Source organism: Maylandia zebra, linkage group LG3, assembly GCF_041146795.1.
Source record: "Maylandia zebra isolate NMK-2024a linkage group LG3, Mzebra_GT3a, whole genome shotgun sequence".
Classification (NCBI taxonomy): domain Eukaryota; kingdom Metazoa; phylum Chordata; class Actinopteri; order Cichliformes; family Cichlidae; genus Maylandia; species Maylandia zebra.
Window position 1 is genome coordinate 6086671 of NC_135169.1, and position 27755 is coordinate 6114425.

The 27755-nt window shown below is 41.7% G+C and overlaps 2 protein-coding genes and 1 pseudogene across 3 annotated transcripts; 2 read left to right on the plus strand and 1 right to left on the minus strand.

Moving 5' to 3' along the window:
• The first annotated feature begins 1449 nt into the window (after nt 1–1449).
• On the plus strand, nt 1450–10363 carry LOC143416644 (E3 ubiquitin-protein ligase CBL-like). The gene is made up of 11 exons (XM_076882086.1): nt 1450–1653; nt 2639–2760; nt 2877–3014; nt 3460–3569; nt 3736–3775; nt 5041–5326; nt 5608–5715; nt 6823–7040; nt 8530–8633; nt 8801–8983; nt 10089–10363. Exons 1-11 carry the CDS (start codon nt 1450–1452, stop codon nt 10361–10363), a joined length of 1788 nt encoding a protein of 595 aa, XP_076738201.1.
• Nucleotides 10364–10378: 15 nt separating this feature from the next.
• LOC112431198 (piwi-like protein 1) lies at nt 10379–21002 on the minus strand (annotated as a pseudogene). The gene is made up of 21 exons (XR_013097022.1): nt 20926–21002; nt 19689–19794; nt 19271–19388; nt 18953–19167; nt 18525–18646; nt 18230–18310; nt 17643–17840; nt 17179–17287; nt 16781–16907; nt 16318–16435; nt 15834–15948; nt 15567–15754; nt 15338–15410; nt 14898–15098; nt 14439–14542; nt 14202–14272; nt 13964–14117; nt 13554–13676; nt 13290–13437; nt 10909–10962; nt 10379–10384 (listed from the first exon to the last, which is right to left on the minus strand). The product of XR_013097022.1 is annotated as a piwi-like protein 1 (transcript).
• Nucleotides 21003–25419: 4417 nt separating this feature from the next.
• LOC112430858 (nuclear factor 7, brain-like) lies at nt 25420–27512 on the plus strand. Its single transcript, XM_024799358.2, has 2 exons — nt 25420–25550; nt 25652–27512. The coding sequence occupies exon 2, from the start codon at nt 25669–25671 to the stop codon at nt 27061–27063; it is 1395 nt and encodes a 464-aa protein (XP_024655126.2). The 5' UTR covers nt 25420–25550; nt 25652–25668; the 3' UTR covers nt 27064–27512.
• Nucleotides 27513–27755: the final 243 nt, after the last annotated feature.

Sequence of the window (27755 nt, forward strand, 5' to 3'; positions counted from 1 at the left end):
CGAGAACTGCCAGCGAGCGCCAGCCAGACTCTGTCTGTCTCTCTCATCATGGTCACCTACATGTACAGTAATGGCAGGTCTTGTAATAAGGCAGATTGCGCTAACATAATATGCACTGTTAGTTGATTATTTACCTGCCGCATTAACGGGAGAGGACGTGCAATCGTTACCGCTGCTGCTGGGTTGAGATTCACGAGTCCGGAGCGGAATTAAAAACACGTGTCATCGCGTGTTTTGTGAGCAAATGCTTTTGCATATTCGTAGTGTTTCCTCCCTTAAATGAAATATCTACTTTGCAAGTTGCCCTGTTGTCATCCGTTCTCGTAAAGTATAATCAAACTTTTGAGCGTTTGAGCCGCTTAGGCGCCGTGTTTCCTGCCGGGTAAATGACGCTCCGCAACGTGGTGACGTCATTCGGGGCGACTGGAATCGATAAGGGAATCGTTTGCAAAAATGGCAAACGATTCCAAGGAATTGAAACAGTGGGAACCAGTTCTCAACAAGAACCGGTTTTCGATACCCATCCCTAGGTGTGTGTGTGTGTGAAACAAGATCGTCTGTCACGGTAATTATGCTTTGTTTTTCAGTCCCTTGTAAAAGGGACTCTCAAAAGGAAAAGTAGTATTCAAAGAAAAGTATTCACTAAGGGATATTTATTCATTTTTACACATACGGGGTAGGCAGCCTGTAGGTTACAAGCGAATAGAAAGTTCTTCTTTTCATCACAAGCTATGGTGTAACCTAAAAATGCAATTTGTTGCTAGGCAGATCATCTTAAAGGTTTTTTTACTGCGTCTGTATTATAGGAAAATAAAATACTATTGAAAGAAACGGTTCTCTACAGGCCATAGGAAGTCACTCTTTTTTCCCATTACAAGCGCCGGTGCAGCTTAAGAAAGTAAAATTACATCCGCTATTGTAAAAAAAAAATACAGAGAAAATTGTCATAATATTGAAACAGAATTCAAACTATGAGTTTGTGGAAAACTAACTGCCGCTCTGTCTCTCTATACAGCACAGAATCAACTGCTGCATCACCGCTATGCTTCAGGAACCCTCCCTCCCTCTCTGATCTCTTCGCCGTCCAAGTACACAGGAACGCTGCTGGGCTGCAGAATGAAAGGATCCATCTTGCGTCTGTGCCTAGAAATTGTGACGGCCTCCTCTCTGCTTTTATTCCCCTCCCCTGCTGCAGACCCTCCCTCCCTCTAAAAACTTTTTTCTTTTTTTTCCAACAACAGGTGGCGCAACAGGTGGCGCAACAGGTGGCGCGCTTAGGGGATCAAATTACACAATTCCGGGGGGGGGGAGGGGGGAGGTCAAAAGGTCGTGATTAGGGTCGTCAATCAAATCGAATCAAATTTTGTCACATACTGTATGGGAGTATCTCTCTCCCGGGTGTTTCAAATGTCTGGCTCCGCCTCTGGTCTTAACTAATAGTGAAAGGCAATGTCCCCACAACAAACATTTGTTTCCTCTCCCTCCCTTCTATCCAGGACCATAGTGCCATGGAGGACATTTCGGCAGGCTCTTCATGAGTTTCACCCTATTAGCTCAAGTCTGGAGGCCATGGCGCTCAAATCCACTATCGACCTCACCTGTAACGACTACATCTCCGTCTTCGAGTTTGACATCTTTACAAGGCTCTTTCAGGTACGTCACAAAGCATTCAGAGTAGTTCACTGTAAAATTGCACAGTTTTCACTTTAGGCAAGGCAAGGCAAGTTTATTTGTATAGCACAATTCAACAGCAAGGTGATTCAAAGTGCTTTACAGAGACATTAGAAACAAAAACAAATAAAAAGCATGATTTAAAATTTATTAAAACAAGCAAATAAACTAACTAATTAACAAACAAACAAACAAACAGTATATAAAATCAAAACAGATAAAATCAGAACAGTAGATAAAATCAGTAGTTAATGTAAGTTTTGAAATTTAAGCTTAAAAGTGTGGATTTGGTGCTTTATTCAAATGCAGCTGAGAACAGGTGAGTCTTCAACCTGGATTTAAATAAACTGAGTGTTTCAGCTGATCTGAGGCTTTCTGGGAGTTTGTTCCAGATATAAGGAGCATAAAAGCTGAATGCAGCTTCTCCGTGTCTGGTTCTGACTCTGGGAACTGATAAAAGACCGGATCCAGATGACCTGAGGGATCTGGAAGGTTCATACTGGGTCAGGAGGTCATTGATGTATTTTGGTCCTAAACCATTCAGAGCTTTATAGACCAGCATCAGAACTTTAAAGTCTATCCTCTGACGGACAGGCAGCCAGTGTAAAGACCTCAGAGCTGGACTGATGTGGTCCACTTTTTTGGTCTTTTTTGGTCTTTAATAACATTTTAGTAAAGGCGGTGAATTACACGAGGATGCTTAAATTTGTTTATTTGTTTAAATTTGAGTCCCGCTTAGTCTCTCCTGTGTAAATGCAGCAGCAGTGTCTGAACCCACTCGCATATGTTTTTCTGTAGTGTTGCCAGCGATCAGAGTTGGTGTTTGTAATTTTATTGCTGCTAACAGATCTTCTGTCCTATATGCATTATAGTCTCATACCTGATTTTTGTTGTGAATTCAACTTCAAAACAGCTGATGTACACAACATAAATAAAATGTTTGCATTTGTGAATCTGTGTCTTGTAGCCATGGTCATCTCTTCTAAGGAACTGGAACAGCCTGGGTGTTACACACCCTGGTTATATAGCCTTCTTAACCTACGATGAGGCGAAGGCTCGACTGCACAGGTTCATCCACATACCTGGCAGGTAGGCCTCACAGATCAGATATATCCTATAATACTTTTGGGGGGGAAATCCCTACTGTATTAAATATTTTGTTGCAGGAGTTTGTAGCTGTTGGTTGAAATAACTCTCTCTCACAGCTATATCTTCAGGCTGAGCTGCACTCGGCTGGGCCAGTGGGCAATTGGCTATGTGACAGCTGATGGGAACATCCTGCAGACCATCCCGCATAACAAACCACTCTTCCAAGCACTCATTGATGGATACAGAGAGGGATTGTGAGTCGCATATCATCAGGGTTAATGAACTAGTATTTAGTGTAGATTTATAGCACTATTAAACTGCAAGCTGTCAGGGGAGAGTATTGTTTTTCAGCCTACTGAGTACATGTTACTTTAGGTTCCTGAATTAATAGTGAGGAGGGTGGAGTCTTTGTAGTAGTTCCTCAAATTTTAACAAAAAACCTTACAAGGAACAGGTTGGAGAGTGTGGATGAAATGGTGTCACAATTATGACACAAACTAGTTTGTGTCATCCTGCAGAGAAACAAACTTGTTTGTTTTGTTTTGTTTTTTAAGGATTTTATAATGAGAAATTGTTTGGCAGCCTCGATGAATTGTAAAAACATGGCAAGGTTGTTGCTTCTTACTGTTGATTTATAAAATCTGAAAATGACCCTTTTTTCGTGACTTGGTTGCGTTTCTGTGTGCCGTGGTTCTCCAGCTATCTTTTCCCAGATGGCCGTGCACAGAACCCAGACCTGACAGGGTTGTGTGAACCGTCTCCACAGGACCACATCAAAGTTACTCAGGTTTGTTTCTCATGTGCGTGCATGTTTTTAATGCAGAGAACAAATACAGATGCATAAAATGACTGATTTTAGGAATAAATCTCTACAGGATGAGAGTAACATGAGCAGCCGGTGTTGAACGGTCTCCCTTTTTCCCTCGTTTCTCTGTGTCTTTTATTACACTGATTTGAAGCAGCTCAATAAATCCTGACAGGGATCTTCTTTTTCCTGCTGTAGAATTTTCTTTAAATTCAGTTTTTTGTGTTCAACGGTGCCTTTTTAAATAGGTCAATTAATAATAATAATAAGTCTTTGATTTAGATTCATTCTCAGATTGCAAGTGTTTTACTCCACTCTCTGATCTGCATGTTTAAACTTAAGTATAAAGTCTTTTATTATTATTATTTAATTATTAGCAGTAGTTCCTGCAGTAGAGGAGTCGTGTCATGTTCCTCAGTGTAACTGTTGCAGTCCCCAAAGTTATACGTTCGGTTCTTTGAGCCATAAGATCCCACAGTGCTGCTGAGTTTTAATAATGAAAGTGTGAAACAAAGGGAAGCAAAAGAGATGGGAACTCCGGCTAAAACAAACAAACAAAAGAGGAAGGAGTCCATGAACGAACCACACCAGACTGTCTGCTTCAGGCTTCACCCCTAAACTACTTTTTTTCTTCTTCCTTTTTTAACTAAGAACCAAAAACAAAATCCAAAACAGGCCTGTAGCAACAGAAAGACAGATGGGAGGGACAGAGATTCCAGTTACTGACCATCAAGCTTCAGCAGCCAATCGGCACTAAGAATAAATCTAAAGTGAGATCAGGTTAACGAGGGTGCTGATAAAAACACAACAAGGTGACGACTGGACCAACGCACCGAGGTCACACGTAGCTGTAACTTTATTGTTTTATTAATGTTATTTTACAGTCAGTGAAGCTGAAGCACTTTCTTTTTGTACTTCCTTTAATAAAATCCTTCTTGTTACTAACAACTGTAACGAGTTTTCCTCTTCAAACATAAAAGATTAAATAGACTTTACTGGCTGGGAACATAGACTTGCTAAGAGTGACACAAAGGACTTGTTTGCCCTGAGTGAATGAATGAATTTGATGTGCTGTTTATTCTTGATGGACTTTGGACTTTAGACTTCCTTATACGGAATTTATTTTGATTGATGTTCACATCAGACGAACAATATAATCGTTGTCTTCCCAAGCGCAGTCGTGTTGTTCTCAATACTCTGCCTTCAGGACAGAAATGCTCTCCGGGCTAACGTAACAGATTAATTAATCGCAGCATGACTGCAGAGTTCTTTAGACATAGTTTTTGTTAAAGTGCTCCTTCTGCAGATCTTTGATGTACAACATTTATTTGACATCTTCAGTTTTATTTACATTATAACTCATCCTATCCGGGTGACTCTTTTTGTGGTAGTTTTCATGGTTTCCTCCTTAAGCTTTCAGTCTTGAAAAGACTTGCAGCTGTAATTTGGATTTAAATCAAAGCAAAGCCTTTCACAAATGATGAAAGCTTCAGTCAGCTCCTTTGCCTTTACCTCCTAACCTTGCTGTGTCTTTCCGTGTGTGCATTTCAGGAATCGGAGGGTCAGGGCTGCCCGTTTTGCCGATGTGAGATTAAAGGCACGGAGCCTATTGTAGTGGACCCCTTTCACCCAAAGGCCACTGGGGCTTCCTTTGCTGGTTTCCAGGGGTCGAGCAGAGCAGAAGCCGCAGGCAACGAAGAGGAAGAGGATGATCGGCTGGAAGACCAGCAACTTATCATGATCTGGCTGGCCTGCACCAAAGTAAGACGAGCACGTACATATATTTAGACGCTCACTGGGTGCTTTATTAGATGCAGCTGTTCGATTGCTTATTAATGCACAATATTAATCAGGTAATTGCTACAACAACTCAGTAAATTTAGCTAATAGATATGGTCAAGATGACCTGCTCAAGTTCAAGCTGAGCATCCGAAAAGGAATGAAAGGTGATTTGAGTGATCCTTATCGTGTAAATATCTCTGAGGAATATTACAAGCACTTCATCCACTACAAAATCTGTAAATCAATGTGTGGGTGTGCAGGTGGAGCGCCCTCCGTCTCCAGTGTCTCAGCTGCCTCCGCGACTGGACCTCTTACAGCAGAGGTCCTCCACCTCCCATAGTGCACTGAGTCAGGGAGCCACAGTCAAAGTAAGTACACGCCTGAGTGCACTAATAGTAATGGAGTGGATTTATATAGCGCTTTTCAAGGCACCCAAAGCACTTTACAGTGCCACTATTCATTCACTCTCACATTCACACACTGGTGGAGGCAAGCTACGGTTGTAGCCGCAGCTGCCCTGGGGCAGACTGACAGAAGCGAGGCTGCCATATCGCGCCATCGGCCCCTCTGGCCAACACCAGTAGGCGGTAGGGTAAAGTGTCTTGCCCAAGGACACAACGACCAGGACAGAGAGCCCGGGGATCGAACCCACGACCTTCCGGTTACAGATACGCTTCCCAACCCCCTGAGCCACAGTCCCACTAAAGACAAAAGACTTTGAGACCGACTATCTGTGGAAAAGAATTCAAAGGGTGGAAAAATAGTTTTTAGAAAACACTTGCGTTGGCCAAAGGTGCATTCAAGACTTGCTGGTCACTGAAATATTCTCACTCTGAATAGTGCCTTTAAGAAGAGCCCTGTGCAAACATACACTAAGAAGTTGAACCAGAAGTAATAACTGCTCAATCATATGGAAGTCATATGCAAAGTGTTAAGGCCAACACCTGCTGCTGGGACACAAACTTCATTACAAGCGCAGTACATTTAGGTCAGAGTAATATCACAAACTAACCACCTCCTATTACCAGCTTTAACTCGCTTTTTATATCAATAAATACACGTATATGAGTAGCTAACGATATGAATATCTTCTCTAGAAAAGAGCATTTATAGTTTTAGTTGTGATCAAAAGAGCCTGTGAGATAAATCTGTAATGAGTCCGTATATTTAAGTCAATATTTCCTAGAAGCCTTGAAGTTGTCAGATGTCCATTTGATAGTCAAAAATAATCATGTGTTAATGTGGCTGCAGGTTCCTGGAAATTATGTGAATTGGCTAAGTGTTGGTATTCACAACTGCTCGACTGTTTGCCTGTGACTTAAAGATTAATAGTGACGCCTTTTTATTAAACCTCCAGTGTGCTGCCAGCCCTGCTAACACAATTATTGTTATTACCAAAATAGGATGTGTGTGTGTGTACTTGAGTCTTCACATCTCTAACAAAAAAACATCCTGTCCTGTGTCTTCTGACCCAGATGGTAGCCACTCACAGGGACAAGCCTCTACCTCTGCCTCCAGCACTGAGAGAGCCTCCCCCTCCTCTCCCACCGGAGCGCCCCTCCCTGGTCGGCCAGGAATCCAGACTCCAAAGGAGACCCCTCCCCTCCACCCCGGACCAGCCAGCCTGGGCAGCAAACTACATGGTGCTACGCCCTACAACGAAGGCCCCACCACAACAGGGCTATATGGCGCTGTCTTTAAGGAAAACATATAGATCTTGGGTTGTTAGAAATACCAGCAGATCAACAAACATGCTCAGACCTTCCGGCAGGTAATAAAATGTGCTTATGTGTGTGGTTATGTAATTGTATAGTGAATTGCAGAGAACAAAATCTCGCTGGGAAAGGTTACAAGTGACTTTCAAACAGTTCGTAGAGTGAAAAGTGAGAAAGTTGGTCTATAAACAAGTTAAAGGGATAGTGTGGAGCAGGGAAATTATTTTATTGCTATTGGTAAATAATCATCATCATTACGATTGCATTAATAATATAATCTGCAGCATTGATATTGCATTCAGAGGTTTAAACAGTGTGTGTCTTTCAGAAAGACTAAGTTGCAGAGAGTTTGCAGAAGTGAACGCAGAGTCTAAGTTATTCTGAGGAGCTGGTTAGACGAGGCTATTTGAATTACTAGGTTATTCAAATTGTCTTTTATACTTTTATAGTCTTTTATTAAGTTTTCATTAGAGGTTCTTGATTAAAACATTTATTCAACATAGTACATGTAGTTTCAGTTAGGTTATTGTGACACACAGTAATGCAACCCTCAAATCTGAAGCTGTGTATTTTGTCCAGCAGGGGGCTCTCGAGGTTCCCATTCCTTAGAGAGAACTCTCTGTTTTTCACCTCCTTAAATAATTTAAAGGACAGTGCTTGAAGATGAAGGCAGCTGGATCTCAGCTTGTCTCTTTGATTAAAATGATGACAGTGTCTAAAATGTAGGGAATTCGAATGGATAGGAAATCTGCTTAAATTTTAAAACTCGAAAGCTGAAAGTTGTGGTGTGAGCCTACAAAGATGCCTTCGCTGGGTCCATGCACGACTAATTAGGCTTAAAATGTGTAATATTTGGAAGCATTCATACCTCTGTGTGATTGGTGGATTTTTGTTTGAAGCAGAGCTAGATGTTTAGCGGTCTATTTGTGATGTTAGCATACTGAAATGATGAACTTTTGATCAGAGGTTTGGTGATTTAGCTTACAAAGGGTAGATTCAGTCATTGAGAATATTACCTTCTCTGTGAGGATTAGTTTGTGTAAGAGTCAGCCATAGAGGATCGCCAACAATGGCCCTTTTGAAAATCTGCTTCTAATACTTTTTCCTTTCTTTTTGTTTTTTGGTCATGTAGTGTTACCATGGTAACTAGACAAAATTTCAGATTATGAGTTAAGTGTAATTGCAAATAAGCCCTGCAAGTCAGCTCAGGATGCAGACTTTCCAGGCACACCGCTCTGTCCCCAACCACCTACAGTTCAAACCTGCTGTTTGCACGGGGCATCCTATCAGAAGAAAATTGACTTTAAGGGGACGGTGGCCTGAAAGTATAAATGGCTTTATTTATTTATTTAAAATCATGGAAAACTTTTTGAGTCCAAGAGTAAGATTCTTTAAATGAAAATGAGCACAGTTTGTTCCCCTTTAAATGATTCCTCTATCTCTCTCCGTCTTGCTGTGTGCCTGCAGTGAGGTGGGGGACAGTGACTCTGAGGACCCCCAGGTTTACGAATCCATGTGTAACATCCAGGCCCAGGCCGGCTCGTCGGAGACGACACAGAACTCTGAGCTGTGTAACATTCTCAGTTTCTCACTTCAGTGTATGGGAAGTGCTTGATCATTATGGATTACTAACAGTAATCACACTATTTGTTCTAGTAGTAGTGGATAAACTGACATCACAGAATTAAGAATATCAGGGTAAAACCTCATTTTTATTTACTTTTTTTCCCCCTCCAAGACCATCCTCAGCATTCAGCTGTTCCGCAGGACAAAAAGGAGGAGGCCAGTGTGGAGGATGTTTACGAGTATGACTTTCCCAGACCAGTGGTCCCTCCTGCCCCCGCCAGAAGAGCCCTATCAGATATCGGCGGCCCTTCTGCAGCCTTCAGCAATCTCAACATAGACTCTGCAGTAGATCCCAGTATGTGTGGGGGGGGTTTTTTGTCGTTTGTTTTGTTTTTTGTTTTGTTTTTGTCCCCCTTTTTAATTTCTAATGATCAGCAGGTGGCGAAATTTCTGGTTGCAAAAAGGGAGTTGTGGTCATTAGTTACGTCGTACTGAACACAGCGTGATTTATATTTTAATAGTGATCACCAGTATGCTCAGCTTGAGGCTTCAAGATGATGCACGAAATAAACCGGTGACATCCAGTTCTCGTGTGCAGGCTGTAGTCCACGGTATTAATGTTGTTTTATTGCGCATTTTTCCTCAGGCTGGAAATAAAACAAAAAGTGCCAAACAGTTTTTTTTTGCATTGAAGCTAATCACAATTAAAGAAAAATCAAAAAGTCCAAAAAGAAAAGTAGTCTTAGTTAGACTCAGTAGCAGTGGACAAATGAATATTAATTTGAGAAGTAATTGGGCTACACGAATGTAACTTGAAACTTCTTGTTTAACTTTGGCTTCAGCAAATTACTGCTTTAACCACACTGAAATCAGTGATGGAAATTGCTTTCATAGATACTCTAACCACAACATGCTGCATGTCAGGCCAGCTTGTGAAACTGCTCAGGCGATTCATGAGGTCAAAGTTACAACAGAATCCATCGTGCCAGGCTTGAAGCTATGTGCTTCTAGATGAACTACAGGTAGTTTGGACCAATCAGCCTTCTGTTAGGAAGCCACATTCATTCTAGGAGCAAGTGTCACTGCTTGGCAGTTTGCTTGGTAACAGTTATTTTGAAGCCAGAACTTTAATGTCAGTGATAACCTAAAGGCCTTTTTTCCTGCAACTTTTAATTCTGTGACGCATGCTGCGTTTCTTTGCCTTTCACAGACTGTTACAGATGATTTATCCAGTGTTTTAGTTTTTTTAGAGTGCGGATACTTTAAGTTTTTAAGGACTTCCTAAATGTTTCTGTTTCTCAGATGTTTCAGGTTAGCAAATGTCTGGTTATAAAGGGAACTTTTAAATTATTTTTCCCACAAATCATCTGTTTGAATGTAAATGTGTATTTGATGTGTTTATTTTGTATTTGACTCATCACGTTTCTTATTTATCTTTCATTTTCTCTCATTTGTTTCAGGTATGTTTGTAGCAGGCGACGACCCCGAACGTCCCCTAAAACCTCTCCCGCAGCGAGCTAACTCTGACCGACGGCCTCGTCCGTTAAACCGCAAGCCACCTCCGCCGCCGCCAGACCTCCCTGGCCCCTCCTCATCTGCCTCCCCTGTTCCACCTCCGACTATTCCTCCTTCAGGTCCTGGGGAGATTATGTGTGGAGGACCACCAGGTGGCTCCACTCACACCCAAGTTGAAGGGAAGTGTTGGGGTGGAGATTTTGGCGCTTACTATATGTGAAGTTCTGAGAGTCAGTTAACCCTTGTGTGGTGTTCATATTTTTGTTACTCAGCCAGTGCTCATGGGTCTGGTGGACCCGCTAGAGTTTTGGCTTTCCAAATTAACACTATCAAACAATTTTATGTTAAATTACTCAACAGATGTTTACTTCATCCCAATTACAAGCCATATGAACAGCAAACATGGTTAATTTTTTCCCTTTACCTTTGTTAGATCACATTTATGAATTAATGTGCTTTTCGTTTGTTTGTTTGTTTTTGTATAAAATGTTATAAAAAAATAAATCAGTTATAATCAAGTGGAGTGAGTGGAAAGACACAACATATTTACACGTGAAGCAATATGTTTCACAACTAAATGGGATCAGCTGCTCATCAATGGTGACATTAGGCCCAGGGATGTAAAACAGGGGCAGGTGGTGCACACACTTATCCCACACTGTCCTGATGGCAGCTAGCTTGTCTCTCGAGCTGGTCTGTCGTCTCGGTTATCATAACGGATAATCCTGGAAATTTTGTGGAAATTTTGTGGATGCTCTGACCAACAAGGAAAGCCAACTTGTGGGCGTACTGGCAGGGAGCAGGCACTCTGATGATCCCCTAAAGCACAAAGAAAAACAATCAGGCATGACCAACACAATGCCAAAGTCAGTGACATTTACACAGTCGGGGAAAATTATTTGATCCCTGCTGAATTTATGCGTTTGCTCACTTACACAGAAATGAAGTCTAATTTTTAATGGCAGTTTTATTTGAACAAATACAGAAAAAAAACCATTATATCAGAGTTATGAATGGATTCACATGTCACTGAGTGAAAAAAAGTATTTGATACACAAGTAAAACACAAGTGGGTACTTTGTGAAGGAAGTCTTGGCCAGTACAGCCGTATAGTCTGTCACCAGGTTTGCACACATCTCTGGAGTGATTTTGGCCGGGTCCTTTTTACAGAAACTAAGTCCTTTAGGTTTCTCAGTTGCCACTTGGGAACTCAAAGCTTAAGCTCCCTCCACAGGTTTTCTATACAATTGAGGTCTGGAAACTGACTAGACCACTCAATGACCTTAATGTACTACTTCTTTGGCTGCCACGATTAGTCGACTATCAAAATCGCCGCCGACGACTAATTTAATAGTCGACGCGTCGTTTGAAGCTTTGTAAGATCCCAAAAGACGCAGGAATAAGTAGTAGTATTTAAGGGTGTAATAACGGACTGAAACAGAAGATGGCAGCACTGCATGTACAAGGATGCCAGCTGCCGTTAAACCTTGAAGAAGAGGAAGCCTTGTCCCAGAATTCGTAGCGCAGCCCTGCTCAGTTTCCAACAATGGTGGCAGCTAGTTAGTTTTAATGTTACTCTTATTATTCTTTCTGGGTCACAAAATAAACGTTTAACATATTTTCAGGCGAGAATGTAGCTGTGTAAACCTCAAATATCTGCTCAGTTTATCAAGACACCACATATTTTCAAAAGCGCTCCGACGTTTTTGGAGACGTCTGTTACCCACTAGCTCGATAGCGAGCCGGGGGCGAGGCTAACTAGAGCCGTGAGAACACCGGACTCCCAGCAAATCGTTTTCAAAGCCAACGCCGTCTTTCGCTACTCAGGTTAAACATATATAAGTCACTTAGATAACTTAAAATGTTATCGTTTGGCTTTTTTTTTGTTAGTATTTTATTTGTTCCTGAGTAAATCGGTTTGGCTGAGATTAAAGTTATAGTTTTTACACAGCTGAATAAACATCAAGCAGACAACTGATTATCAGGAGTGTGAGATGAATATACTCCGGTGTCTGTTATATTTTAGATAGCAAGGAGCAACGGCTGAGTTTATTAAACTCCACCGAAACAATCTGCAGATTTCATTAAACTTTAATAAACTATCATCTAGTCTTTATCTTTAGTTAGCACAAACCATAAACACTTAAAGCTGTAAACTAATGATAGTTATATAAGAGCAGATGCTGCTGGTGCAATAAGCGGTACGTTTTACGTCCAATGGATGATGATCTGATTAGTCGACTAATGGCAAAAATAATCGGTGACTAGTGGACTATCAAAATAATTGTTTGTGGCAGCCCTAATTCGGACCCACCTTTAGTCTTCTGTGCTCTTATCGGAAAAACACCTCCAAAGTACAAAGTTTCCACCTTCATGTTTGACTGCAGAGATCATGTTCTTTGGCAATACTCTGCATTTCTTGTCCTACAAATACAGCGGGTGGAGCTGATGCCAAAGAGCTCAATTTTGGTTTCATCTGACCGCAGCACTTTCAAAGCCTTCTCTAAATCATTTAGTTGTTCACTGGCGAACTTAAGATGGGTGTGCCATGTGCCTTCCTGGTGTCCGTAGTCCCAGCTGCCTTCAGATCTCTAACAAGCTCCTGGCATGTAGTTTTGTGCTGATGACCACCTTTCTTGTGCACCCCATGAGCAAAGATCGTATGTGGAGCTCCAAACCGAGGGCAACTGATGGTCCTTTTATATTTCCAGATAATTGCACCAGTAATTGTCACCTTCTTACATCCCATTCCCCGTTTGTCCTTTGACAGCTCTTTTTCAATTACTGAAAAATATAATTAATTGAAGAAATTGATTCTGTAGACAGGTGTGCTTTATAATTAGACACTCTTGAACTCACTGATTGTAATTTGCCAATTTGAGTCAGAATTCTGGCTGGGTTGTAGGGGATCAAATAATTATATCACTCATTGATTTTTGACTGATATTCTCCCTCCATTAAAATTAAATTGTATTGCTTTGTATATTTTTAAATTAGAGTCGATCATTCAAAAACGTCATCATTTAATGAAAACTCCTTAAAAACACTGAGGAGAAAGACGCCTGATTATGAGCGGTTTAGATGAAGACAACATTTTCAGTGTAGAAAGATTTCTACTCAAAAAGGTCACTCTGATGCCAGCCTACCTGCCAGTTGTAGTACATGTGGCAGAGCTTGTAGGTGAGCCGCTGCATGTGATCTGGCTTGAGTCCACTGGTGTCATACACGACATTGTAGTGGGTTGGTGAGACACTCCCACTGCGAACAGCCTGGCTCACAATATAGAAGTCATACCTAGAAAACAAACGTGCAACAGTACTGTCACAATACAACTGCTCCTATGTAAATATCAAAAGACCGTTAACAGCTAAAAACAACAAAAACCCCGCCCCCCTCAAAACAAGACGTACTACTCTGGCCGGGTGACCTCTGCGTCAACGATGGTGCCAGGAGGAGGATTGGACACCTTGCCATTTATGTGGGCGAAAAACCTGCTGCTTATGCGCTTCTTCACCACCACCACACGCTTTGGGCTACAACAAAAAGACAGAGGCTCTGGGAAAACCTGACACTTCTACTAAATAATCTCAACTTTGTTCTTTAGATGCTCAGGAATAAATACTAACAGCACTACAAAAACGTCCATGTTCCAACCAGTCATTTTACTTTACTGTCCTTACAATTCTCAAATCAAAGGAAGGAATCATGTATGACCATTTGTATTATCAATAACCCCACAGTGCAAATTTAACTGCCTCTGAGGGCAACGGTTTTTAGACATTTAAAAAACACCATAACCGTTGGAGATGTAAAAACTCACTTGTAGTCTTGCCCCATTGACTTGATGGAGTCCATGATCTGCTGAACCTCATAGTTCACCACACTGTGCAACTGCCCATCCCCCACTCCGTCTCGGTAAACGATGATGCGTGAAGGCAGACAGCCATTGAACCTCAAATACTCTTTCAGGGCAGCTGGAAAACAAAGTGTTAAGACAGTTTCTGAGATCCTCTGTGTATTTAAAAGTAAAAGTTTTTGAAATGACAAAAGAAACTTGCCACTCAAAGTCTTCTTCAGCTCATCCATGATCTCCTGACCTTTGTGTTGCAGCACACACTTTGAGAACCACCTTGAAAAACATCTGAATCATTAACTGTACTATTGCATTTAAAGGCTGGGAAACCACACACACACACACAAAAGGCCAAGTGAGGCCTTGTTTGCACATGTTGAACATAACCGAGAGCATTGCACTGCTCCCAGTGTGAATTCCCACCTCAGTTACAGAAACCAACCTGCTCATGCTTTGGTTGAGACTGGCCACTAGAGCACCAATAGACCTTTTCCCAGCAGCGGTGTCATGGTAGCAGTCGATGCCCACGATCATCAGCTGTTTGAGCTGCACAAACATGACAATATCACAAGGGGTTGCCACAGCAGGTAGCTCCAGATGTATGACTTAGCAGATTTTCTTTCTTTTTCTTAATGTTGGACAGCTACAGAACCATAGATGATTTCTGCACCTCCAGAGATCAAACTGGGGATCTATTTTTAAGAAGTCATCCCAAGGACAGTCAGAGGCATTGTGAACCCAATCAAACCAGTTTTGGATGAAAGGAGAAAAAAAACAAAAAACATTCTCATCTAAAGCACCAGAAAGTTTAATCAATTCAAAAGTTACTACTCTTTGCTTTCCAAAACACCTTAAACTTTAATCTCTGACATCTGAAGTATTTAGTTTGTGTGGGACTTACAGGGATTTCCACACTCCAGAGTTCCCCTCCCATCTTGCAAGCCATCTGCAGCGCAATCTTTGTAGCTATAGTCATGAGTGCCTGAGGTCGGCTGAGGGTACGGACCACCACACACTGGCTGGGAGTGGGGCAGTCCACACAAAGGAACTTCTTAACGCTGTCATACTTATCCTTCCTGTTGTTGGGGAGGACTACCACCACCTAACAAACAGAAACACCCTGAGGTCTGGTACCGCTTTGGGAAACGTCAAAATTAAGATCCCTGATGACAAAAATGCATTGTGACATAACTACAATACACTGACCTGCAGTTTCTGTCAGTTATAAAAAAAATGGCTGCAATTCGAGCATTTAAATGCAAATGTGGTTCATAAAAAACATTTTAGACCTGAAAACTGAAAAGTAAATGTACAAGTGTGTGCACTTCACACATCACCAACCATCTCTATCTGGGGTCCGACACTGTGCCGCAGGGCTGCGAGGAGAGACTCCTGATGATCTTCATACTGTATCCTACAGAAAAACAAGGATGCACGATAACGTTTGTGAATTAAAAGACAAGAAAAAAAAACCTACAAGTGTTACAGTCAAAAACTTCACTTTACATACATGACAGTCCATTGTGATAAAAAAATGTGTTGCAGAAATACTTAAAAGTGCTAAACTCACATGACAGGTTTTCCCATGGCGATTCCCAGTGGGCCTGAGACTCTGCTGAGAGTCTGTAGAAGAGAACTGGCTTCATTGCCGTTACGACGGGTGTGAAAGAGGAGCCAGTTGTTCAAGGGAGGAGCGCTCATCACAGCTAATCCACGCATCTCTTTGGCCCAGTCAGCGGCCCAGGGGTTGTAGTCATACTATGTGATAATTATATTAAACATATTAAACGAGCCCTTAAATGTATCTGTTTAATTAACTGAGAAGAAGAAATTATACCGATCTTGACCCCTGGTAAATCCTCTCCACAGGGAGGACTCTGCCAGCCAGATTTAGAAGTTGCTTATCAAAGCTGAGTCCCCACTTATCCAACTCGGCTTGCGCGTCAGCGTTCCTGTGAAATAATTTAAGCTGTAAATCAAAGCCAGGAATCTTACAGACAGAACATAATGACGAAGAAATTTGCAGTCAACTTTTGAGTATATTATCAGAACACCCAAAGTGTGTCTGAGATGAAGACAACTTCTAGGGAAAAAAAAAAAAAAAAAAAATCAGAGCTTTAATTGTCATAATCAATTGAAAATATATGCCTCAAAAATCACCTCTCCTCTTAAGCACAGTATAGATGTGACAAGTCCAGTGTTAACACTAAATCATTGTTTTATATATTATTGCCTAGCTATTAAAGACCACCTAGGCAATAACTCAAAACAATCCGTTTATTTCTATTCTGATTGTGATTATACTAGTGACTGTCACCTACCTCTGTATATTAGTGATAAATCTGTTGAGGCGTCCCTCCCTCTGCTCTGGGGTCAGTCTGGTGTGGGTACTCAAGTCCTTCATGATGCTGAAATCAGCCCGCATCTTATCAGTCAAGCCTGTTAAACACAACCAATCAAAATGTAAAATATCAAATTCCTATAAAAAGTTAGTTCTAATAAAACAACTTCCTTGTAAAACACATCTGAGGCCAATGTTCCAGGTATCAGAATAAACAAACTAAATACCTTCTTGTGGATTACTATTAGTGACTCTAACTGCAAACATTTCTGACTTGTACCTTGTTGAAAGTGGTACATACATGTTTGTAAGATTAGCATTGTAACTTTAATGCAGACGGACTGAGGTCCTTAGACGTGAAACGTATATTTACAGATGCCTGCAGATGAACAAAGAGGCACATTTATCCGAAAAGGGCCAAACGGCACAGAATAAGGTTAAACCTGTTAGGTAGCACAGCTCTGGGATAAGCATGGCTGGACCAGGAGGTGGCGCTCCAGCAGGACCCATCTTCTTCACATAGCTGATCAGCAGCACCTGGTTTTCATCAGTGATGTCCAGGCCATATTGCTAAGAACAGGAAGTATAAATATTTGAGTGTGGACTGAAACTGAGGCAATTTACCATAAAGTTACTACTTGCAGCACTTTAAAAACTTTGCACCAGTGACACTAAATGCAAATTCTTTCTTAAATTTTGCACAATCTGAATTTTAGCCCTTTAAATAGTTAGATAATTTTAGCTCCATGTGCTGCATTTCTTATATTTGCCTTTGCCAGTAATTGTCCATGTAATGAGAACTTGAGGTTTTTTTTTTTAATGTTGAGTGCACAATACCCACACTCTTGTAGTAGTTCTTAAAGGAAGTGTCAGCATCTCCCCTCTTGAATGTGTTGCTGGGAGTGTGATCCCAAGCAATACCATCAATCCGGTAGGTTTTGTTGTTGTACCTAAACATTGGAAATAAACACTAGTAAGTCACATATGATTACACATAAGCACTGTGAAACTAATGCATCAGCGCACAGGTGTCGAACTCTAGGCCTCGAGGGCCGGTGTCCTGCAGGTTTTAGATGTGTCCTTGATCCAACACAGCCAATTTAAATGGCTAACTTACTTCCTAAACATGTCTTGAAGTTCTCCAGAGGCCTGGTAATGAACTAATCATTTGATTCAGGTGTGTTGACCCAAGGTGATATCTAAAACCTCCAGGACACCGGCCCTTGAGGCCTGGAGTTCGACACCCCTGCATTAGAGTGATACACATCACAAGTACAAAAACAAGATGCTAAATGCAAATCTTACTTGGTGAGGATTATGAGCCCGACAAGCTCCTTCTCACAGATCTCAGTAAAGCGTTGACTTCCACATTGCTGCCTCAAGTTGACCATAAAGTCGAGGACTGTCTCACTGCGCAGCACCTTGTGGCTCACGTCAGTGCACATCATGATACAGGACTCGTACTGCAAGATGTTGGTGGTGTACCCTGGCCAGATGGTCAACCTAGCATAAAATTTTAAATAAATACAAATAATAATAATTTTTTTAAATTACGTAATTTCTAAAACAGTTAAGAATACATTGCTTTTACTTTGACATTTATGAGGAGTTTAAAAGTTTCAGATCTAACCGACACCATCAGGTTTTAGAGGAAATTGTTTTAGCTCGTAATGTTTTTTTAAATACCTGTTGATAAGCAAATACCCCCCAAACCCTTTTCATCTGGCAACTATGCCAGGCACATGGGGGCAAAAACTGTGAGGACTTTGCCTGCAGACGGTCGATGTTACTGTGTACTGAGAAAAAGTTCATTCATGTTGATACATATAAAAACTTCTGCAGTTAATGTTAGGCCTTAAATTTTAATATAAGAAAAAACAAAAGAACTATACTTGTGCTGTGGGATGTTAAGGGGATCACTGGGGCTGTAGTAGTTGCGTCCAATCTGCTGCATGTTGAGAATTCTCAAAATCCTGTAGACATTAAAGCTTCCAGTCATCAAAAATACTTTGGTGAGTTGTACCAACGTCAAAATGTTTGCAATTAAATGCAACTATTTACTTTACCGATCAACAACCGTTAACTACGAATCAGTTGCAAATCACTTCATTCAATTGGCAGATGCATTGGAAAAATATTGCTGCGCATCACTTTTTAAAAAGAAGCTCTGAAAGGTGGAAAGCTTACCTTCGGAATATGATATTGTAAAACTGAATGCACACTGGTGAAGAGGGTGGCAGTTCATTCGTCAGGGTGATTGTTATCTGAACCTTCTCTCCATTTCTGGTCTCGCTACAGACCACAGTCTCCTAAACACGAGATAAGAGGAAAATCCAGGCTTGTCAAAAGACCACAACTTTCCAAGCCACCAAGCAACGCCTTTGTCAACTCCTGTGCCATCTATAATATAACAACTACTACTTTGAAAGAATTACAGGAATTCAGTGTTTTGCAATCAATAACTCCGATCTCTCAAGAGATTAACACTAACCTGATCATTCAGGCTGACTGATTTATGGAAACCAACTTTTTTTACAATGATAACGAACAGGCAATTCCATCTGCGTGCACAAACACTTTCTTCATAACGCGCGATGTTTGGAGCATCACAGTACCTTGCTGTGCAATCTGTTCGGCAGAAAAAGCAGAGCTCCATCGAAGCTCCGTGCTGAGCCGAGTGTTTCCTCGTGCTGGAAGAGGAGCGCAGATCTCAGGCGTCGCAACTCCATTTGTGGTTTGAAGTCCACATGGTACTGATACAGAACCCACTGAGGGCGGGACAGGATGCGAAAGAAGTTTGCGGTCAGCTGAATGGGATTACCAGTTACTCCTGAGGAAGTGAACACACACAGAATTTTAGTAGTAATTTTCAAACCTCAACACAGATTACAGAAAGTTACATTTGGCATCGTTTCGAGTTTAAAACTACTGACCGCATTTGGATTCCTTCACATGCTCCATTGCCTGCCTCGTGTTAACGCCTGCATCATGAAAATCCCGGCGGCGTCCACCTCTTTCTCCAAGCTTTACCTGCTGAAATCTGTAGAAGAGCTAATGAAAACAAGTGAAGACTGTTAACAGTCCACATGCACTAATATGAATGTAAAAAACAACAAGGCAATAGTGTTGGTCTACAAATATATAATCTGCATTTTACATTTCTAGCAATGCACAGAAAGTGTTATCGAATCGGACTGCCTTATTTCTTTCCACAATTAGAAGAGATGGTTTCCTCTGCAGTGCAGTCCTCATCAGTTTACATTTTTAACTTTACTTATAAATGGAGTAAAGAAAGGACAAACAAAGATATTTAACAGAAGAAATGTAGCTCGACTTTTTGTTTGACTGCACCTTCTGCACTGAAGGGTCCTGGAGCACCTTTCTGCCTCCCTCTACCACCCAGGTCCCCCGCCTCTGGGGGAGGGGCAGCTGCTGGTGCCGGCTCTTGGGCCTGACTCTTGAAGAAAGAAACAAAACAAAAGGAAGGTTGGAGAAGTGACGTCGCTTTAAGCATGGTCATTCTTTTCACAAGAAGGAACTTAACTCTGCAGACACATTTTTGACAATTACTTTTAATGTGCGCATCCAAGAATGAGATAAATATACCAGAGAGAATGTTTTCCCTTTACATTTTCCACAGCACATTAATGCTGCAAGTTCTCAGTATTTTCTGTAGTAAATAAAGAATTACGCTTGGAAAACGTTTTTCACACCTCGGCTTGTTTCTGCATTTTATGCAACAGGGTGAGACAAAATTATGTAAAATCATTCTAATCTGGAAAAATTCAGATTTAAAGTCCAACTTTAGAAATGACTGCCACTGTGTGCCGTTTCACTTTTAACAGGTGAGAAGAACAATTACGTTCTGTAAATGAAATGCTGAGCATGTTTTATGCACTACATGTCTTTTTCAAAGAGTATGGGCAATGACAACAGTGAGTCCTGTGGATAATGGAGAGAATTCCCACGGTGACAAAAAAACAAAAAAAATAATGCAGAAATGCCGTCCTGACACATAATTTCTCTTCGTTTCATGACTCACTTCTATTTTATTTATACAGAATGGGTTAACAGCTAATTCTTTCAAGGTATTTTATATAGTGAGGTAGATCTTGATAATACAAGCACAAAAACAAATGGAGCAACCCTGCTGGTGCGTGTTTGAGGCAAATTTCAGTATAGAGGGAAAAATACTGGCAGTCGGCACTGCCATCCCTCAACCTTTTAACTCACATGGTACCAATTTGAAAAGCCTAGATGATTTCCTTCTCCAGTTTTGAATTCACAAACTTGTCCAGTGCGCATGCCCAGCAGTGTGAGGACATCCTATAAGCCTTTTCCGGGTGAGGGGTACAAAAGAAATAACAAAAAAACCCATAATAACTTGTTGGCATTACAGATACAGACCACTGGGTAATATAAGGCTTGGCACAGTAAATATCAGCCTGTTGTCTTTTTTCTATCGGCCATGCGGCCTAAGCTGTATGCACCACTGTCCCCTGCTGAATCAAAGTAGTTAACCAGCGTGTAACGGGAATATGATTTTTTTTAAAGGATTATTTAACTGTAAATTCAAAGGTGTCCTTACCGCTCCAGGTGCTGCAGTCTCCTGCCCACGCGCTCTTCCTCTGGATCTCGCTCGTGCTCTGCCAGTCATTTTCGCCCCCTCTCTGATGAAAAGCGATACTCTAAATTTTCAGCGATTAAAAAAATCCAATTAATTTTTGCCAACCAAAATTTACCGTTGCAAAAACATCAAGGCCCTCTACTTTTACCCCGCCGCCATTTTGTGATCAAGTAGCATCGTTAAACCTGATGCTAGCTAATGACCACATGCTAACGAGAAACCCGATTTTTGTGTACGTTTGTTTTACAGAATAAAATGTGACATTCTTGTTTGCACATTAATTGCATGCGTTATCCAAGATTTTGACTTTAAATTGTAGCGTTTTTTGTCAAATAAATACAGACCAATGCGTTAGCTAATTAACATCTGCCCATTAACGGTAAGGCTATCATTAATCAATTTCAATATCAACCTTAAGAGTCACTCTCAATATTTACAGTGTCGTTTTCAACACATGTTGTATGATATTAACTAAGAATACTCACTTTATATTATTTTTTCCAACCGTCCTAACTTTCCCTTACAGCAGGTGTGCCGGTCAAAGAGGAAAATGAAATGTGCACAATGTACTTATAGGCCGCATCACTGAAAAAATTAATACGCCACTGAGTTTCATCGACTTTCTCAACAAACGTCTTGATATTAAATAATGTATTTAATCCACATATCAACCATATATTATAAGTATATTATAATTATATCCGGGCAAAACGGACCCGACCATGACGGGATACCTGTAATTACAAAATGCACCCCCCCCCCCCCCCGAACTATGTTTTTAAGCGGAGTGGTGTCGTAGATAAATACAACAAAATAAAACTAGTACCGGGCCCTATTTCAGGAAGCCGGTTTAGTGCAAACTCTGAGTAAGTATACCCTGAGTTAACGAAAACTCTGGGTTTTCAGTTTCACAAAGCGAGTTTAGATTCATCCTGAGTGAGTTACTATGACGACACACTCCGTGAAGCTAACCTGCCCCCTAGCAGGTTTACTTCAACTAACCCTGACGTTCTCCGCCTCTGTGTCGGAAACCTGACTGTATAAGTGTCAGACATGGCGTGCCCCTTCCTTGAAGAGCCAGTAGATGTTGAAGCCCAAATTCTCCGCAGAGCTCTCCGCCGGGAGAGTGATTAGAGCGCGTTTGGACATTTTATCATTTCCTGATGATTTTCTGTGTGAACGTTACAGTTTTTCAGCACAATCTATAATTTATTTGAATAACATCTTCAGGCCTAATATTGCTCATGTGACACATCGCGGACATGCTCTCAGTTCTGTACATATTATTTGTATTGCACTTCGGTTTTTTGCAAACGGGAGCTTCCTGTATAATATTGGTGACGCTGAGCACGTTTCCAAGGCTACCGTCTGTCGGGCAGTCAGGAATGTTACAGTTGCACTGAAACGTCTCCTGTACTCGTCTGTGGTGTTCCCCGGTCACAGACCCACAAGATTTATCAAAGAGGGATTCCACAAAATTGCAGGTATCAGGATGAACAAAACTTAATTTATGATGTGGTGATACTTGAACTACTACTTAAATTTTACATTTATTTTCAGGGTTCCCAGGCGTGATTGGCTGTACAGATGGCACTCACATTCCAATCATTGCTCCTTCAGTAAATGAAGGAGACTATGTGAACAGGAAGTCTTTCCACAGCGTTAATGTGCAGGTACATAGTTCCCTGTAGCATTTCAAACTAACAAATTATTTCATCATAGTAATGGATGCTAATTTGTGTTCTCTGCACTGTGAAGATCATATGTGATGCTGCCAACATTATCACAAATGTGGAAGCCAAGTGGCCAGGCTCTGTGAGTGGTGGTGGTGGAGGACCCCCACCTGTTTTTCGGGCCTCCGCTCTTTTTCTAGTGGCCATAACGGGTCACATTTGAGCATACAGAGTAAGCAAATATGTACTTGTAATGTGTTCAGATAATTTCAATAAGTGCTTACAGAAAGAAAATTAATGTAGCCTCTAACTGCAATTGATTTACATGGGACAAACAGACCAAGCACTATGGCTCATAATACAATTACACCTTACCTGTTTGGACTATATTTTTATATTTCATTTTTACTTGCTGCCAGGAACGTTTGGGGCCTGTTGGGTTGCACCTGCGCTCACATCACATCACGAAATAAAATGTATAAAAAATAAAACAAAATAATATATAATAAAATAACGTGTTAAATGGGTGGAAATCCCTAGATCAATGTTTAAATTAACACTCACGCATTGACTCTGTCGGCTATGTTTTGCCATGCATGCTCCCTTTCTTTTGCAGCTGAGGCTGTGTTACTTTTTTTCCGCAAAATTTGCATGTTATCGGCATATGCTGCCATCAGAATTTCAGCCTCAAGCGCTGTAAGATACATTGACCGCGCCTTCTTTCCCTCCGTCTCCATGGTGACTCGCTTAATCTGTGCTCCACTAATCAGGGCTTTATGTATCCTCGTGCGCGCGCTTAACTTGGGGTTAAAGCAACTCCGCGTTGATTGAACTACTTGTTATCAGCCTTTCTGAAACCGAATATTCCGAGTTGGACAGTTCGGGGTTACTCAACCCTGCGTATCGTTTTTCACTCTGAGTTTTCTAAACCGGCTTCCTGAAATAGGGCCCCGGTACCGAAAAAAAGAAAACTTATTCATAACACACGTGAAAAGACCAAGGAAAACAGAGTAAACGATAACAACATAACCCTGAAAACTATACATTTCACACCACAATAATGTCACATGCCCTTTCTGGGGTGACCCTGAGTCTTTGAAGGCACTGGAACCGGGCCTTAAGCATTCCGATAGTCATTTCAACTCTGGCTCTTGTCCTGCAATGAGACAGATTATATCGCTGCTGTGGGCCCGGTTCAGGGTCAGGGTAAGGGGTAAGCAAATAGGGTAAACATGGATACCCCCTATCACCAAGCAAGTAGCCAGTGAACTCTCCTAAGACAGAAGGATACACTTCAGTTCAAATGTCCCTGAAGCAATTGGTCTTTATATATTTTAAAGTATTTTCAACTCACCATGTCCAAATTTTGTGCTCAGTGTACATTCACGGAATATTTGTGAGTCATGGACAGGGCCTGGCCACTTGGCTTCCACATTTGTGATCATGTTGGCAGTATCATATATGACGTGCAGATGAAGTAGATGATACTCTTGAGCTTGACCTACTGCCTTGATTTGACACACTGTCGGATGGCAACACGTCATCATTAACATCATTCTGGGGATTAAGAGATGATTGAGGTTCTTTTCCAGTGTGCTCTCGCACCTCCATTTCTCCTCCCAGGGAAGTTTCCTGTGACTGTGCTTTGTCAGATGATGGCCTCCCCGAACGTTTATCAGTTTCAGAAAGCCATATCTTAACATCCTTTATTGTATTTAGCGATGCTTGAGAACCATGTATTTTGTTTATCTTTCTCATCAAATGAGATTAGAGAAAGTAAAGATTCATGCAATGCACTGGCATCCTTAAACAGGTGTGTTAACTCATCAGACTGTTTTTTGACTTGTGAATGATTTTTATCATCTGTCATTAGCTCTTTAAGAGACATAATAACACTTCTCATTTTGTTTACATGCCTTTTCCGATCTGTTTGGATGGTTTCGATTTTGTTTGCAAGAGCTTTCTCAGTGAGGGAAATTAATCTTTTATCCTTTTCAGTTTTTCCAACAACAGATGCAGCCTGTGATCCACTCATTTTAAGCATTCAACATAAGCAGCATGCCAAAATCCAAAACAAAGGCAACAGCGATTCCTTCAAACTCAGTTGAACGCCTGCAGAGCCACAACTCACACACACCAAACCGAACAGCAAACGTAGCGGTGGGCGTGTCACAAAAACATCTTCGTATGGTCAGAATCCAAACTGCGTTCAAACAAACAACACGCAGCACAAAAACACAGTTTACATACCACCGTCGTCTTCTCCTTATCTGTCAGACTAGCCGATTTTATGGGTGTAGTGGTGGCGGTGTGTGGGCTCGCGTCGGCGTTTATTCAGCGCTGATTGCGGGACGCTCCATTGCCGTCTCACATTTTTGCTGACAAATATTGGCGACTGTCAAGCCTTTGAGTCGCCGAGCAGCTGGATAGGGGAATAATGTTGACGTGCCCGCTGTTTAAAACGTAAGTCAAAGTTCCAAGTTAAAACTCCTTTATTTGTTATCAAATCCTTAAAATCCGTAGAAAAACAGTGATCAAAAAACATTCCAAGCTTGAGCGGTCAGCAAAAGTCGACTTCCCCCATCACCCACTCATTCACAAAATTTCCCTCGGGCCGTGAACAGGTGATATAGCAATCACTATTACCGACACCACGTGACCCAAAGCTACGCCTATCCACAACACCTTAGTTAAAAGTCAAACAGCAACATTTGTCTCCTCCCCTCACGTCACTCAAATGCGACAAACCAGGAAACAGGAAGTTCTTTGTCCTCAGTAAAGAGAGACGCACAGACGATCAGACTGAGCTCAGACCAAACTAGCAGCTTCCTCTGAGTGAGTCCAGCTACAGGAGAGAAAAGTGGAAAACTCCAACACTGCTGCTTCAAGCTGCTGACGCTCCACACACTGAATGTGAGTTTGAGCAAAAACACGACTCAAAGGAAGTTTCAGTGAAGGTGGTAGAGGAGGGAGGGGAGCCAGGACTGACTGTACTTCCTGTCTGCTGTTTTCAGCTTCACTCACAGACTCAATGGCTTCCAGATCAGAGGAGGATCTCTGCTGTCCGGTCTGTCAGGAGGTCTTCAGAGATCCTGTTCTTCTGTCATGTAGCCACAGCTTCTGTAAAGACTGTCTGAAGAGATGGTGGAGAGAGAGACCAACACACGAGTGTCCAGTTTGTAAGGAAATATCAGTGAATGATCCACCTTTTAATCTGGCTTTAAGGAACCTGTGTGAGTCGTTCTTACAGGAGAGAGATCAGAGAGCTTCAGAGGCTCTCTGCAGTCTGCACTCTGAGAAACTCAAACTCTTCTGTCTGGACCATCAGCAGCCAGTGTGTGTCGTCTGCAGAGACTCAGAAAAACACACCAATCACAGATTCAGACCCATCAATGAAGCTGCACAACAACACAAGAAGGAACTTCAGGAAACTCTGGAGCCCTTAAAGAAGAAGTTAAAGGTTTGTGAGGAAGTTCAAGTGAAGTTTGATCAAACAGCAGAACACATTAAGGTCCAGGCCCGACACACAGAGAGGCAGATTAAGGAGCAGTTTAAGAAGCTTCACCAGTTTCTAGCAGAGGAAGAGGAGGCCAGGCTGGCTGCACTGAGGGAGGAAGAGGAGCAGAAGAGTGGGATGATGAAGGAGAAGATGGAGGCTCTGAGCAGAGAGATAGCAGCTCTTTCAGACACAGTCAGAGCCACAGAGGAGGAGCTGAGAGCTGAAGACGTCTCATTCCTGCACAACTACAAGGCTGCAGTGGAAAGAGTCCAGCGCTGCCCCCTGCTGGATGATCCACAGCTGCCCTCAGGAGCTCTGATAGACCAGGCCAAACACCTGGGCAACCTGACCTTCAACATCTGGAACAACATGAAGGACATGGTCTCCTACACTCCTCTCATTCTGGACCCAAACACTGCTCATCCAGAACTCATCCTGTCTGAAGATCTGACCAGTGTGAGAGAAGGAGGAGGAGAGAGGCAGCAGCTTCCTGATAATCCAGAGAGGTTTGATCATTCCTGCGCTGTCCTGGGCTTTGAGGGCTTTAACTCACGGACTCACAGCTGGGATGTTGAGGTTGGAAACAGTACACGGTGGGCACTGCGTGTATTTGCAGAGTCTGTGCTGAGGAAGGGAAGCATACTGTCTGGATTATGGATAATAGGGTGCAGTTTAGGTATGTACTACACACTTTCACCATCAGCTGTCACTGATCTCTCAGTAGAGAAGAAGCTCCAGAGGATCAGAGTGAATCTGGACTGGAACAGAGGAAAGCTGTCGTTCTCTGATCCTGATACTAACACACACATACACACCTTCACACACACTTTCACTCACAGGATGTTTCCATACATATGGACTGTTGATGATGATGAAGTGAAGGTGTGTCCGTTGAAGGTGTCAGTGTCAGTGCAGCAGATGAGTTGAGGATGATGATGTTTCTAATGTTGTTTCCTGTCAGTGAGTTGAAGCTGTTAAACTGCAGCTGTCCTCCTGCTGCCTCGTTGTTCCAAAGCTCTTTGTTTCTCTTTTAGTTTCACTGTTTCTTTCTGTTTCTGCTGTCCACCTTTTCACATGGAAAATCATTTCACTGTTTCTCACTGAATGACTCCCCAAACTAGATTTGAAATTCTATCAAGTTTCTAATCATTACAAGTGATTCATGTTTCTATTTGATGTGTAAATGGAGATGATTTAGTTTGCTGGGATATGGACTGACATGTGTTGAATGGGAGGAGCAGTTTGTTGTTGTCTTCTTGTCTGTTTATGACAACAATAAATATGTTGTTGAAACAATGATTCATGTTTAACTCCATATATGAAATGTTTCTGATCTTTGAATTCTGTTTGATTAAAGACTTTCTTCATGACACAAATGAGATTTCAGTGTATTAATAGAACTAAATAAGCTCAGAGTTGAAAGGCTGGAGTATTATGTACGTGCTTCACTGTCAGGATCTTCAGGGGGATTCAAAGGGAAACATCAAACTGCTGTAATGAGATAAACTAGTTGGGCTGAACACACTTATCTGTAGTTTGTCTCCATCCAGGATCATCAGAATATAATGAACATGTGTGAAGAGCCACAAAATGCTGCTGCCCTCTCAGCATGATGAGCT

What these genes read in the sequence shown, in the direction of transcription:
- LOC143416644 (XM_076882086.1), top strand. Translation starts at nt 1,450, where the DNA reads ATGTCCCCACAACAAACATTTGTTTCCTCTCCCTCCCTTCTATCCAGG. An exon ending in TCTGGCTGGCCTGCACCAAA is followed by an intron (nt 5,327 to 5,607) that starts GTAAGACGAGCA and finishes GTGGGTGTGCAG; the next exon opens with GTGGAGCGCCCTCCGTCTCC. An exon ending in GACACAGAACTCTGAGCTGT is followed by an intron (nt 8,634 to 8,800) that starts GTAACATTCTCA and finishes TCCCCCTCCAAG; the next exon opens with ACCATCCTCAGCATTCAGCT.
- LOC112430858 (XM_024799358.2), top strand. Translation starts at nt 25,669, where the DNA reads ATGGCTTCCAGATCAGAGGAGGATCTCTGCTGTCCGGTCTGTCAGGAG.